This window comes from Dendroctonus ponderosae, unplaced genomic scaffold, assembly GCF_020466585.1.
Source record: "Dendroctonus ponderosae isolate FM_Combo_2020 unplaced genomic scaffold, Dpon_F_20191213v2 Dpon_F_20191213_8, whole genome shotgun sequence".
Classification (NCBI taxonomy): Eukaryota; Metazoa; Arthropoda; class Insecta; order Coleoptera; family Curculionidae; genus Dendroctonus; species Dendroctonus ponderosae.
Window position 1 is genome coordinate 10,637,282 of NW_026019016.1, and position 15,176 is coordinate 10,652,457.

Genomic DNA, 15,176 nt, shown 5'->3' on the forward strand with positions numbered 1-15,176 from the left:
ACAAAAAATACTAGTACATCAACCAAGAAAAGAGTTGATTCTAGCGACGAAATACAAATTTCTGGTAGTTTTTATACAAAGACACACAAGAATTCACCACTTGCCCAACGCGGGTGAACTCGGCTGCTTCTTTAAAATATAACATTTACATAAGAACACTCACAGCGAGTTTCACTAAAATCAATCTTGTCATTCTTCGTATATTTAAAAAAATATATTCTTTTTGAAAACTTTGACTATTAGTAGCGCAGGAGAAAGTAATTTTTTGAAAAATGGATGTGGAATAATTTAAAATAATCGCTTCCAAAATACTTCTACTTTTTTAATTTAAGAGATGGATAAAGGGTGACTCAATGACTGTTAATAAGGTCAATTTTCAAAACATGATTTCTGGAGCAAACCATTATTTGCCAGGCGAATCATCTATGATTGTAATATAATGAGTAATTTTTGAATCAAAGTTTCCAATGAATGTTTGGATTTGCTCAGCATTTAATTGGTTAAAACAATTCATCACATTGGCCTTCATTTTTTTAGGAATTGCTTTTACTCTACAGCGCAAGAGCTTTATCGCTAGAAAAAATAAATTTTTACACGGAAAAGAAATCTTCAAGGTCTGCTTAATATGCGTTGAGCAAGTGCTAATTACAGTTTGTTTAAAGCTAACTGCGCATTTAAATGTTAATTCTGCTTCTTTTCTAGCTACTTAACTTAATTTTTTTTGTTCCACTACTTTTCCAAGTTGTATTGAATCGAATTGAAAAGTGCTGCCTTTTGCTTTGGTACCAGTAGATACTTAATGTTGAGAAAAGCTCAAAAACTTCTGGTAATTTTTGCTTAATTGGCTTGGACAAATACATCCAATAAAATCAAAACAGTTAATCTTCAATAGCATTCTTTAAACCCCTATTGGTACTTTAAAGTTGATTCTACCATAAAATCTCGTTGATTTATAGATGTCACTTGACGGGTTCCTGGCGGTTTCGTTTTCAAGTTCAGCGACTGGTGGTTCTTCTTGGATACGGTTTTTGCATTCTTTTTTAATCAATGGTATACACCTCAAATAAGGAGTCCATCGCGAACTAAAAATACGTGATAATTTCAGAACGATTCCGTTCGTTATTGTTTAATTAGGCTTGTGTTGCTTTTGCAGTTACAATTTCGATTGGACGATTAATTGGACGAATGAGCAAACTTACTCAAGACCAGATTAAAAAATTGCAAAAATACGTCATAAAATTGTTGTGAGTGAAATGTACGGTGAGCTACAATCGGATGTTGCCATGTATTTTTCGTATGCGAATTTATACTAGACGTTACCTAGAACGGTTATGGAACGATGATTCTCAATTGGTGGTGACGAAAAACGTGTATTTTAGCAAGAATTTTTGGCCCAAAATTGCTGTACTGATAAGAAACACTTTACAGTAACATTTCCTGTGGTTTATCAAGTATTTGCGAGTCAATATTAGCCTGTTAAGGTTAAGAATTTATTTTTGAGTTTAAATTGTCGATTTTCGCGTCATACTGCTAAATAAAAAATGATAATTAAATAAGTGATTTATTGGTAGAACTGTTGGTTTTCAATAAGCCTTATATATTTTGTCTGAAATGCGAAACAATAGTTTCAGTTTTTATATCCAAACAGCTTAATTATTAACTTAAACTTAATTAATTCCACGCGAACCAAAGAGTTTTTACGGTTTTAAAATGTAAGCGTTAGTTTTGCTGTTGTCTGTCGTTTTCAAGTCTGTCTTTTTCTCCGACTAACTCGAGTTCGAAACGATGAAGTTATACTTACGGGGTGATTCAAATTTGTCATTCCTTGGGAGTGTGATCTGAGGTATGTAGGGAGTACAGAAAAAAGCCAAAATTTAATCTTCATTAGAGACTTAAGATTTTCGCCAGTTTCAAAATTAAATCACTTTTACTGCCTGGTGTGTCACGTGTGTTTCACTGTGTCTCAGAAGAATCAATCAATTTGCTTGTAACAACAAAGGCAAAGTGGATTCCGCGCGTCTCTAATGTAGGAGAATCTTCCTGTTTAGAGGCTTTTGCAGTAAGGTAAACTTGAGGCATTTTCGAAATTATTAAACATTTCAAGTTCAAAAGTACAACTTAGGAACTAACAATAATAGCAAAGTTGAAAGTGCATCTCCAATGCTGCAAATACACCCAAGGAAATTCTGTACTCTTTAAACAAAATAAATTATTCCAATTTTGAATCACCCTGTATATCTACGTATGTCCATCAAAGTCTAATTAAAGTCGAATTTCCACATAGCGATGATCTTCAATGAGCGGAAGTGAGCCTAATTTACCTCGCTTAGGGTTTGTTCCTCTTGATTAGTTCAGGCAATTAATAAATTTGGAAGCGAAGAAATCCGCTGGTTATCAGTAATTTAATGTATGTAACTATTTAACATTTCAGTCGTTAAGTTCAGTTGAACGTGAACCAAAACAGATCCGACCAGTTTTGAATACAAATTAGGTTTCATTGACGGGTACCGTCATTGGCAATTTAAATAGGACTATTTTTAGAAAATGACTAAATCGTCTTTTTCAAACGATCGTTTTATTTATGCTATTTAGGAAAATCCGTTGTTTCATTCGTTTTCAGTGAGATACTTGAGAGTTCCACTGGCGCGTTTTGCAAATAAGGTTGTCAATGATGAATTCATATTACTTAGGTGTTATCAGGAGCCTGATTTATGAGGGTTTAGTAATTAAGTAACTCATCTGTTTAATTGTTTGCGAATACAATTGATGTCATTCGTCAGGCAAAAAATCTAATTATTTCCCACACCAATATTGTTTCCAGGCATCTTTGCTTCTTTCTAAAGAATGTTATGAGTAAACATTTATTTTTATAGCTGGTAGTTTTGGGTTGGGTCGCAATAGTTGGAAAAAGGCTATTTTATGAGGATATAAAAAATCGAAACGATTCTATTCTCACAGACCACAATACGGAAAGCATGTAATTGACATTGTTGTTTCAAGTGCAGTGCATGTTTTAGCCAAGGTTGCTCCGATATTGTTTTATGAGCTGGAAATCAAGAGCCTGAACTATTTCAAAATATTGAATCAGCGCTCCCAGAAAAGAAACCTCGCTTGTTTAATTTCTACCTGTGACCTAAAAATGACGAGGTTCAGGGCACCAATTTTGAACGTTTTAATTTAAAATATTTCGGTTTTGTCTTATATAAAGATATAAGTAGTTTGTAACAATGCAGCAGGCAATATAACTTCTCACTTATGCATATCTAAATTCGCTTCTATTGTTCAGAGAACAGATAATATCCGTGCATAAAATGTCTGCAATTTAATATCTTTTTGCGCTCTCAGTAAAATTATTTTAAACGGTTATTTATATGTAATTATAATTTTCAATGATCTTTCAGCTCTAAGCAGCAGTGAGGGGTGAACTTTCAATCAATCAATCGGCATATATTGTGATAGTAACTGCTTAGCATAGTGAAGTGCGTCCACAATGTCATTAACATGTAGAGTGCAATATCTGAATGATATCGATCCTTTTTCTTATACGACAAACTATCCAGATCCTGCCAGGCCTCCATTACACACTTTTAGTGTTACATTGCCGTTGATCAATCAATTGGCTGCTGTACATCGAATACTCAAATCTCCTCATCGGGTAAGTGGAAGTCATCTAATTTTTTCAAAAATGTGCACATTTAAATTGATTGTTTCAAGGAAATTTAGACGAATCAAGACGATTAATCGTCTGTGATGTTTCGTTTTATTTGGTTGATCGCCATAATGGTGTAGATAATAAACAGAACGGGTTCGCATAGAAAATCATTGATTAGTCCACTTGTTTTTTATAATCAGTAGTCGGATTTTACACGTAAACAGATCATACTCGTAGCAGGAGATAAAAAATTCCTTTGGTCCTTCAAGCCGGATGTAACTCGGCGCCTCTTGGCCTTATTCTTCGAGAAAATTATTTGAAATGATTTTACTTGACGTATATATAATGTTGTCATTGTTTCCATTTCTATGACTTGAATGTTGACTTTAAACGAAGCACGATATTCGAAGATTGAAGTTTCGATTCCATAAGTTTTCTTAATAACGTTTGGGGTTTTCAACAGTAACATTTTTCTACAAGTGTCTGGGTGAATGTAGGAACTACAGAAATTATTGCAATAGTGTATTTAATATTATTTGCAAATTAGGTTTTTCTCATTCACATTACGTAAAAATCCGCTTTTTTACTGACGGACTTAGAAATTTGTCCTTTACTCAGTTGCAAAGAATTAAAAGTTTCAAAATTTAGTTTTTAGATTCAGTTCCCAAACGAAACTCATAAAAGCGTGGATATTAATTCGTACTCTTATTAAGTATGTACAAGAGTTTTATCACAGAACTACACAATTTGCCACAGAAATGCACACATTTGCTTAATAACCTCACTCCACAACATCAGTTTTCATTGTTTACAAGAACGTTTGGATCTCCAATTTCAGCTGGATGCTAAAGGGAAGTTTAATGGCCCAAAAAATTGACGGAACTGTAAGAAGCAGCCAATCTTCAAATCTTATCTGACGCGGAGTTTCTTCAATAATTCGAAAGCATGGAAGTTTGTACGAAACCTTTGAGGGTTTTTTGAGAATTCACGATCTTCAACCGACGATTTCTACATTATTATGGGTCCAACCACTTTATAAGGCAAAAGGAATCGTTTGAGCGCAATAAACACGCATGTGAAATTTTGATTTTTTGTCGCAAATTTTCTAAGGGTGGTAGATTTTTAGAAAAATGAAATGTTTTTCAAAAGGCTCTGAAATCCGCATCATTGTGATCTCAAGGAAGTTAGGAATGCAACGAACTCATTGAAAAACACGCTAAAAGTTACAGTTTCGAAATAATCGGTATTTTCGGTACATTTTATGCGTTTTTTTGAGGATTCACGATCTTTATCCGACGATTTCTTCCTTGTTATTGATCCAACCACTTTATAAATGCTCTTTTGTGAGCTTCTTAAGGCGAAAGGAATCGATCGAGCGCAATAAAAGCGCATGTAAAATTAGGATTTTTTGGCGAAAAATTTCTACGGGTGATTGTCGATTTTTTATTTCTTTTTCTCAAAATGCCTTAAAATATACAGTATTGTGATCCCAAAGAAGTTAGGTAATAATGCAACGAACTCATTGAAAAACACGCTATAAGTTTCAGTTTCGAAATAATCGATATTTTCGGTACATTTTATGCGTTTTTTGAGCATTCGCGATTTTTATCCGACGATTTCTTCCTTATTATTGATCCAGGCACTTTTGTGAGCTTCTCAAGGCGAAAGGAATCGATTCAGCGCAATAAACACGTATGTGAAATTTTGATTTTTTGCCGAAAATTTTCTAATGGTGAGGGCGATTTATTTAAAAAATATAAAATTTATACCTCTTTGTGATCTCAAGAAAGCGAGACATGCATTTTTGTGAGCCTTTTCAGTCGAAAGGAATCGATTGAGCGGAAGAACATGTATGTAAAATTTTTCTTTTTTACCGAAAAGTTTCTAAGGCTGTCGATTTTTTGAAAAAGTATGCATTTTCTCAAAATGCTTTGAAATATACATCATTGTGATATCAAGGAAGCTAGAAATGCAACGAATTCACGCTAAAAGTTTTAGTTTCGAATGTCGACGCTTGGTTCTATCCAATTCAATAGGGTATTATTCATTGCTTATGAGTAGGTATTGCCGTCAGTATTCATATTAATTCAGTTGCGGACACTTCATTTTCCTTTGCATCTTTCACATTCTCAGAAGATTCGATTTGCTTCTAATAAACAACTAACATTTAATTTCATGCATTGGAATGTAGAAGATTTCACCTATTTAGCCTTCACAAGAAAAGTATAAGACTTTAAGCATTGCTATACATTCAAAGTTTTGAAGAGGACAATCAAAACACTAACCACAAAACGTCGTCGTAGCGACTTTTTATTATAACATGAACAACGAAATTTTGGAGCAAGTTGTTGTTTATGCAAGCCGATTTTTTATTTGCAATGTTAAGTTATATTAACTGTACCAAAAGTAACATAAAATAATGCTTGAAAACAAAGTTAAAAGTGCATCTTCAAGAGTTAATATCGTTTAAAAATAAATGTGGACAATTCCGGAAAACGTAAATGTGAATTATTAGAATCAATGATGATTAGAATCAATGCATTAATAGAATATATTCAAGATATCACAAAGATTATGCCTTCTCAGAAGAAATAGAAGTCGACGAATTGTATAAACAATTAATATATGAAGTGTCAGTTAAATTGGCCAGCTTGCAGCCAATTGCAGCTTTTAGGTAGGTTCCCTTTTTTTGTGCCTTTACGGGCAACGAAAAATCTTTCATTTAAGCTGCATTTCATTTTAAGTTGTTTGTGTTTAAGTGTTTGTTAAAATAAATATCTTTTGTTGTCTAACATTGCTAATTGGCATAAAATCAAACCAGTATGTCAAAACATTTCTTCACTTTCCATTCAGTGTCGACTAACAAAACTATTTTGTTAGTACACGGATCATCATAATTATTATTAGAATAAACTTTGTGCTTTATGCATTGTTCGTACTAGTTTCGGTAACCTAAAAATCCTCTCTGATAGTCAAGATTAATGAAGCGACATTCTAAAATCCCAGGAGAAACCAAATGCTCTTCAAACTTCTACGATTCGATTGTTATTAAATTTCGAAACCATGTCGAATCATTAAAGGAACTATTAGAGTGGTTTGTTAGTAAACAATACCAAATTTAAAATCCCTTTGTGAGAAGTCTGAATATATGATTATACACGTTAAATGAATATGGTACAGTTAGATCTTATATGAAACAATGACGCATTTTTCGTCTTATCTCATGGGAGAATATATGGAATTTTTATAACATGTTCTAGGTACTTCTGGTTCGTTTCTACGGTTTGTAATTAATATTTTACGCGTAAATGGTTCGGTATACAGTTGGTGTTTTTAATAGTGCTGTTATGTGAAGATCCCATCGGTACCCATATGTATAAATAAAGACGATGTTTTTTTATGCATGGATTCCGTCATACATAAATTTGGTACAATCTGGAAGCTTCAATATTTAATCCTGTACACTATTTAATGATATTTATTGGTTTTAATTCATTCGAGCGTTCAGGAACTGTCCGCCATCAAAATATCGTTATGTCCTTGTATTGTCTGTGGATCTTTGTTGCGTCATTTCACATACCTTCAAAGGTGCTAATGGACTTTATAAGTGTAATCTATGAGATTTAGCTACTACACAAATATTTACATTTAATGATCAGCGGGCTTAAGATTTAAAATTTACATTTTTGAAGAACCAATTTGAAGTTTGTAGATGTTGGTGGATACAGAGAAACGGTAAATTGATCAAATTCATTCAGTTGTTCGCAGAACTTTACCGCTCTATTCGTTTGCTTTTTGGCTCTAAATAAGCTTTTTCCGGGAAAGCAAGTATGTTTACGAAGAGTTGTCTTGTCCCATACGCCATGTTAAGATACGATCGCAACAAGAAAAGCAAACGAATCGATCTATTTCAGAACAAGTTCCCGTGATAGATACAAGGCCTAGTTAGTGTACACCTACTTCTGATCTGTTACAATGTTCAATTTGTTGTTATCATCGATACACTTACGTAAGTTGTTTCTGGTCGAAAGCAGGTGTGTCTTTTTGCCCACGATTTTCAAAACTGTGTCAAAAATAGCTGCAATAAACCAACTTCAGGTCAACAAACTTTGCTGATGTCCTCAACGGTTTTGATGCATGCACTTTATTTAATAGTCACTATACTTTGAAGTTTTCTGGAAATTGCGGCCAGGAAGCCATTTGGATCCGATTGCGGTTTAGCTGAAAACATCCAGGCATGTTTATTGGTTGATAGGAATTCGTTGAGGAAAGATTGGGTTTTTCTAAATTGCACGATCTGAAATACTGGAATTCAGGTTCGGAAAAGGCGACTTTTTACGAACTTTCAGCTACTGATTTTTTTTACGTGATTGCGGAAGCATAAGTACGTTTTATTCGAAATTATCCCCTAAGCTGTTGATAGCGACAACAATGAGAAAAATTACACTGCAATAAAATTTCAATTTTTAGCTTGTAAGTATCTAAGTTTCAGATCATCAAGCAATCTAGATAGTGCATTTTTTAAAATTTGAACTTGCGATTTGGCAACAAAATATCGTTTTTTCAATAATGGAGTAACTTTCACCGAACTCAATTTTTCAGGTCAATAAATTCTGCAAAAGAAAAAAAGTTCAGTATTTCCAACTTCATTTCTTTTGTCATTTTTATACGTTTAATATCACTCGCTCACGTTGTTTGTGTTGAATAAATTACAAGATCCGAGAATATGAATGTCTTCCTGTTTTATAAGTCTTGTTTAATTGCGAGTCAAGTTTTCTGCTTAGAAACTACCATCTTGGAGGAAAAAGGCAAAATAAATATGTTTCATATAAGTGATGTGCAATTAAGGCTGTTGAGGATTCGACTTTATTTTTACTTATCATTATCATTTTAATCATTAATAATAACACCAACTTTCGTCATATTTCTGGAAAACAAAACAAACATTTTAGATATTTAATCAAAACAAAGGTAGAATGGTAGTTTGACCAAATTGGTAGAAAACTTGGAAACAGGAATTAGATTGGAAATTGGGAAGGTATTAGAAAGGCCCAAATACGATTTTGAAATTGTCTTTTTTTGAAAAGTTTTAATTCCCTACTTCTTTAAAATTTTCCGTGTCTTCCGACTATCTATTAGCTCTGCTTTTGAGCGTTCAGTCCCAGAAATTCTGTTAAAAATCAACTAAATAACAGTTTTCTCATGRACAATTCCTTACATAGTCTGGATTAATATTTTGAMTTGTGTGAAATATATATTATTTGTAATTGCTCCATTTGTTTTGTAATTGTTATTTTATTTTTCTTTATTTTGCTTTATGTTTAGYTGTAGATTGGTCTGCTTTTGTACTATTATGGCTTGCTTSAMACAATGTTATTTTCAGGCTAGAGATGAAGGATTAAATAAATGAACTTTCTTTAAATMAAAAGTGGCTTTGTATTCCACCAAAAAATTGAAAATCGAAATGTAWCAAAATGTGTTGGTCTCTTATTTKGAAATATTCAGGAAAATATGAATATTTGTTCGTAYGCAAATACGTTCGTAARAATGCAWCTAATTTAAACTATTTGCACTTACTGCCAAACTGTCTTTAGGAAATTGRAAATTAGTGTTKWATTTATATATSAAACTTGTTACTGGTTCTTCTAATAATTCTAATTCTAATAATTAATAATTMTTTTAATACTGARKTGCAATCGTTWTTGTRAACACAASAAATTTTTACTCCGACTTGTTTTATTTTTTTGTATCAATTTTTTTAACGAGAGAAATAAAATCTACGCTTGYGTTTTCTCTTTACGAAAACAAATAAGACGGAATTTGTGTKTGWTCAACTATACCACAATATGACTTATTAATGAGGTAATATACAGGGTGTCCCAAAAGTAATGGCACAAAACAAAATGCCGRATTCCTGGAGTGAAAATATRATGTTTTAACACAACTTACCTTAGTCCAAAAGTTGACGGTTGCCGATATACAGGGCGTCAAARTTACATTTTAATTTCAGTTTYTCGTTTTTCTACTTTGAACGGAACTGCAGATTTGCACGAAATTTGGTATACAGGGGGTTTTGAGCATACGAAATCCAATGTCGCATCAGATTTTAATCAACTTGTACAAAAAGCCACTTGCGGCGATATCTGGGCAAAAAAATGGTTTTAACTTCTTGGTCACTCGGTATTCTGACCTCTAAACTGGATATCTCTAATCGCCAATTAATCTCTAAACGCCTTTGTTTCCGAGATATTTGCGATTAAACTGCAAAATGCAGAATTGCCGTAAGTGTTTTTTTCTACAAGTTAATGAAAATCTGATGACAATTTATTAGATATATTATTAGATAGATAGAATCTATCATCAGATTTTGATCAACTTGTAGAAAAAAACACTTACGGCAATTCTGCACTTTGCAGTTTAATCGCAAATATCTCGGCAACAAAGGCTTGTTGGTACATCGACTAAGAATATCTTTTTTGTGCAAAATTAATCGGAGAATAGAGATATCCAGTTCGGAGGTCAGAATACCGGGTGACCAAAAAGTTAAAACCATTTTTTTGGCCCAGATATCGCCGCAAGTGGCTTTTTCTACAAGTTGATTAAAATCTGATGCGACATTTGGATTTCGTATGCTCAAAACCCCCTGTATACCAAATTTCGTGCAAATCTGCAGCTCCGTTCAAAGTAGAATAACAAAAAATTGAAATGAAAATGTAACTTTGACGCCCTGTATGTCGGCAACCGTCAACTTTCCGACTAAGGTAAGTTGCGTTAAATCATCATATGTTCACCCCAGGAATCGACCATTTTGTTTTGTGCCATTATTTTTGGGACACCCTGTATAATAAAATAACATATAATAAAATACACACTTTACTAAGTGCAACTACTTAATTTAAACCATTTGCAATTACTTCTAAACTGTCTTTAGGAAATTGAAAATTAGAGTTTTATTTATATAACACACTTGTTACGGATTTATATTCTCTTCAAACTGAGTTGCAATTGTTTTTGTGCACAAAACAAATTTTTACTTCGACTTGTTTTTTGTGTATCAAATTTTTCTAACGAGAGAAATAAAATCTACGCTTGCGTTCTCTCTTTACGAAAACAAGTAAGACGTAATTTCTGTTTGATCAACTATTTCACAATATGACTTATTAATGAAAGAATATATAATAAAATACACACTTGACTAAAATAAATTGAGAAATCGCACAGCAACTACTAAAATTAATTGGCAATACCTCAGATTAAAATGTATTATCCGGAATAACATGGTATTATGCGAAATTACACAGATTTATCTGGAATTCTGTGTGTAATTTAAAATTACATGTGCATAGTTCAGGTAGCTAACGTCTCGTAAGTTTTATAATTTTATTCAGTCTTGGTAATTGAATTATATATTTTTTATTATTAACACGATTCAATTGAAGGACGCTTTCGGTTCGAATACTGTAAATATGGGGAAACTCGGCTGCTCTGTTGAATAACTAAAAGCAAAGTTTAATATTTTTTATTTGGTATTGAGAATTGTTGATTCATATTCATACTTTCTACCGTTTAGAGGATGATGATTTGACCTCCTGAAATTGTCAATTCATATTTCTTGTTGTCTATTTTTTGTATTTTAGTGTTTGCAGTTTGTCCTCTGTGCCATGCGCTATCAAAGGCTTTGTCGATAAATAACACAATAATTAGTAATAATTTCACAAAATGTTTGTTTTTTATTTGCATTATTTCTTTCATTCTCAGAGGGATAATTTAGAACCACATCCATATTCTATATTAAGCAAATTGATGAAGTATGTCACACTTCAAGGCGTGCAAAATTGATACTCAATGACTAAGAAATACGAAATCCAGTTCCATGGTCGCATTGTATCAATCTAAACATAATTAACCCATATGTATCTATTGATACTGACTTTCCTGACAGGGTTTCAATGTTTCATCTACGATCAGATCGTATATTCTGACCTTTTTAGTCGGCGTTCGGCAGAACGTGTTACATAACCGTCGAGAAGAATTTGTTTACGACAAAAAAAACTTTCGTACACGGCCAATACAAAAGAACATTACTTACCGAGACTTGCTCAACAAACTGTCGACTTAGTTTTTATTTGTTTATGTTGTCATTAAAATCGTCACGACTGTTGAATGATTTTTCTCTGCTGGGTATTCAATATAGCCTTCAGTCGATCAGTTTTCAGATTTGGAGCAGATACTCAACGTGAACCCAAAGAGAGAACATTTTATTAGAAGGATTGAATTTGTTTGAAGTCTTATTCTGTTGGACTGCTGTCCAATCTTATACTGTGTGGCATTTGGAAAGCACAACTAAAAGTTCTTTTTATTGAATTAAAATATTTCTAGATCACCTTGCTCGCATAGCAGATAAAATAGCCGCCAATTGCAAATTACCAAACCCAACTAAAATTCCTTGTACTTAGCGCGAAAAACTCTGTAGAATAGAACGGTTTTTAATGACAGAAGTTAATTATTCCCAGCCCTGGAAATGCCAAACTATTCTATTATATCAGTTATTACGCTTGCCCTGTTTCCTTCCAGTTCATTTGCGATATTATTATGTTGGCTTTTCGATTATGCGTTTGATTTGAAAAAGCTGATATCTGTCTCTCTACTATTAGCAATAATCAATAGTAATTAGTTTTGATTCAAGGCTGGTGTTTATTTTCGCTTATTTATCACTATGTAACCAATAGAGCATAAATCATATCGTCGCGTTTTGAATAACTGCGTATAAATAACTTAAAATATAAAAAAAAACGATCACTGAACTGTAAAGTTTTGCAAAGCTTTTTAGCTTTTTAATTTGTACTCTATGTTACAAAGACGAAATTTATGTAAGTTTTGTTTTCTTTGGTTTGAGGATCAAATTTTGTTTTTTGTTTTTCTAGTATATATTTCTTCATTTTAGACAAATTTTGTTGGCTTTTTTAAGGTTCTCTTGTCACTTCAGAACAGGAATTTATAAATTTTTCCCTTGATACTTTTGGGACGGAAAAAATGATGCTATGAAACTTCGGTTTTTTATTCTACACGTCTATTATTTCTGTTTGTTGATTCTATGAACAAACGATGCGGAGCAGAAATCTTAAATTTTCTTTTCAAATACATTATGACTAAAGGAATTCATTAAATATTTCATTAATAACAATAAGGTGTTCAAATTTAAATTCGTCATGATGCAGTTTCCAATTTCAATTACGATTTATGCTTAATTGCTCAGGTAACTTCCGATTAGTTTTGGACAATTTATCAAATGTTTCCTTATGCCATAGAATGATGTGCATTTACTTAAACACTAACATAAATGAGGCCAAAAATATTACATATATGTATTGTATTTCCTATGCCAAACGCACACTTAAATGATACATTCGAGCGAAATTTTTTCAAAATTTGATCGAATAAAAACTAAATTGGTATACAGTACCTAAAATATGTATTTATTGTTCGTTTATCGATTATAAAAATGCGTCAAATTACTTATTCGCATCAAAGTTCAACTAGTCACTTTCATATTGCGAGTTTGCGAATATATCTTTAAATAGAGGAATACTGTCTAAAATTAAAAGCTGGCCACTAAAGATAGCAACATTTTAAAATTACACGTATTGTTTTGCGATAGATAATTTTGGTTGGCTGTATTTATTGAACAAATATTTACTTTATCATCCTGAAGTCTAAAATAGGACGTAAAAAACGCACTTTGTCAGTATCATTTGATTTGTCTGGAAAAGTGGTTCTAAACTTTTTATTATTAACTTTTTAACCTTTTCTAATTAACGTGTTTATTTTTAATAAGACAGAGACAGCGTCTCCCTTTGCGATGATTTACAAATATATTGTTTTAATAATAATTAAAAATGAAACAATAACAGTTTTTTTATTGCCTTAATTTTGGTTAGTGATTTGTAATCAGCAGTTTTCTTGCGTATATACTATGATTCAATTTTTAATGGGGAAAACAGTTTCGAGCAATATGCCCGCAAAGGCTTTGATTTAGAGATATATACAGGTTGTTGAAATTATAAATGTTATGCGTTTTTGCGCCTTAATGGCAGTTTTTGATATATTGATTTGAAATTTGGAACGCTTTAATGTCTACATCGTTCATTGTGTATAGGGTGATTTTTTTGTCGGAACATGTCTTCTATTATCGCCCCAACTTTTTTTGTAGGGCGCTTCTATCTGATGACCTTTGTTAATTCCGTGTTCAATTTATAATCTTTCATGCCTTCTGATTTTTTTCCGTTTTTACCCTCGTTTTCAAATTATTTGTAAACTAATTAGTTACTGCAGTTTATCTATTTGTGCGTATTAGAAAGATGGTAGGAATCCTCCAACCAGAAATGTGTATCAAATTTACAGTCAATATCTCAAAAGCAGAAAAAAAGCTAGACCGGAAAATCAAGCAAAAATATCCAATTTCAACACCCCGTACCTCGAAACCGAATTGTTTACACGCAAAAGTTTATAACAACTTTTTTTCTACCACCATTTTCTCACTCGGTATATACTCAAGTGAGTTATTTTCTTCATATAAAATTCCAGTTGAGTGTACTATATGGAGTACCCAACCCAATAGAAGAGTTTTTATAAGATTTGATATTTAGAAAATGTTCAAAGATGGATAACATGTACTTACACATAATTAACTAGCGTCTAATTAGACACGTGAAAGCCTCTAAATACAACGTTCCCTTTAAAGTTAATTGTTTTGAATAACACATGTAAAATTCCCAATCCTCTTAGCACGGCTGAAGCCATTTCCTCAATTAAATTATGTCTTGAGCTGCTTAGTGGATTTCATCAGAAATCAGCCCATTCCTTATACGTAATTGGTTAATCTGCTTAAGTTCGTGAATTCGTAATTATACGATTTAGAAAAGAAAAGTCACTGAAGGTGCCTTGGCCAATCTGCGAAGAGTTGTTTTTATTTTATATATCAAACAGCGATAGTTTGATTTGCTTGCTTGAAGTCTTAAACTCCTTAAACTGGATCTGTACAATTCAATTCAATTAACATTAAATTATATTATTCTATTAATTATTGCTTGGTTCTATCGGGTGATTGGTAATCATTAGGATTTATTATGTAAGTATTTAAATATTTAGCAGTTTAAGCTTTGGTGCTTTAATCATTGAGTCGGTTTTTCTCAATTTTGTGGTATTTCCTTAATAGCGGTTTTTTGCATTCAGGCTTGCTCGTTGGTGCGTTTTGAAGCGTTGTTAGTTTAGCTATGCTAATTTTATTTATCTGTCTTTAGTAATAAGTTTCTTTTCGCAAAAACTAGCAACTATTAGTTTAACTCGACAGTTGCCTGCTGCTGAATTCCTGGTATATTCATTACTATTTACTTTGACTATTATTTGCAATTTTATTCAATTAATATTAAGGATTCAATATGCAGCATTTCCTTAGAAATTATGCGTGCTTTGGATTGTGCTTGATTATGTGGATTTTGCTAAAAATACCTTTTTCTTGCAATGC

The 15,176-nt window shown here is 32.4% G+C and overlaps 1 protein-coding gene across 9 annotated transcripts in view; it reads left to right on the top strand.

Moving 5' to 3' along the window:
• Positions 1-15,176, top strand: part of LOC109546997 (FH1/FH2 domain-containing protein 3) — a 136,090-nt gene that overhangs the window by 29,903 nt on the left and 91,011 nt on the right. For 3 of the 9 annotated variants that reach the window (XM_048668857.1, XM_019918207.2, XM_019918208.2), the window contains exon 2: positions 3,402-3,655. The exons of the other annotated variants lie outside the window; for them this stretch is intronic. In XM_048668857.1, coding sequence (XP_048524814.1) covers positions 3,491-3,655 — 165 coding nt within the window. In that variant the 5' untranslated portion in view covers positions 3,402-3,490. The remainder of the gene's footprint in view (positions 1-3,401; positions 3,656-15,176) is intronic. 9 annotated transcript variants of the gene reach the window in all.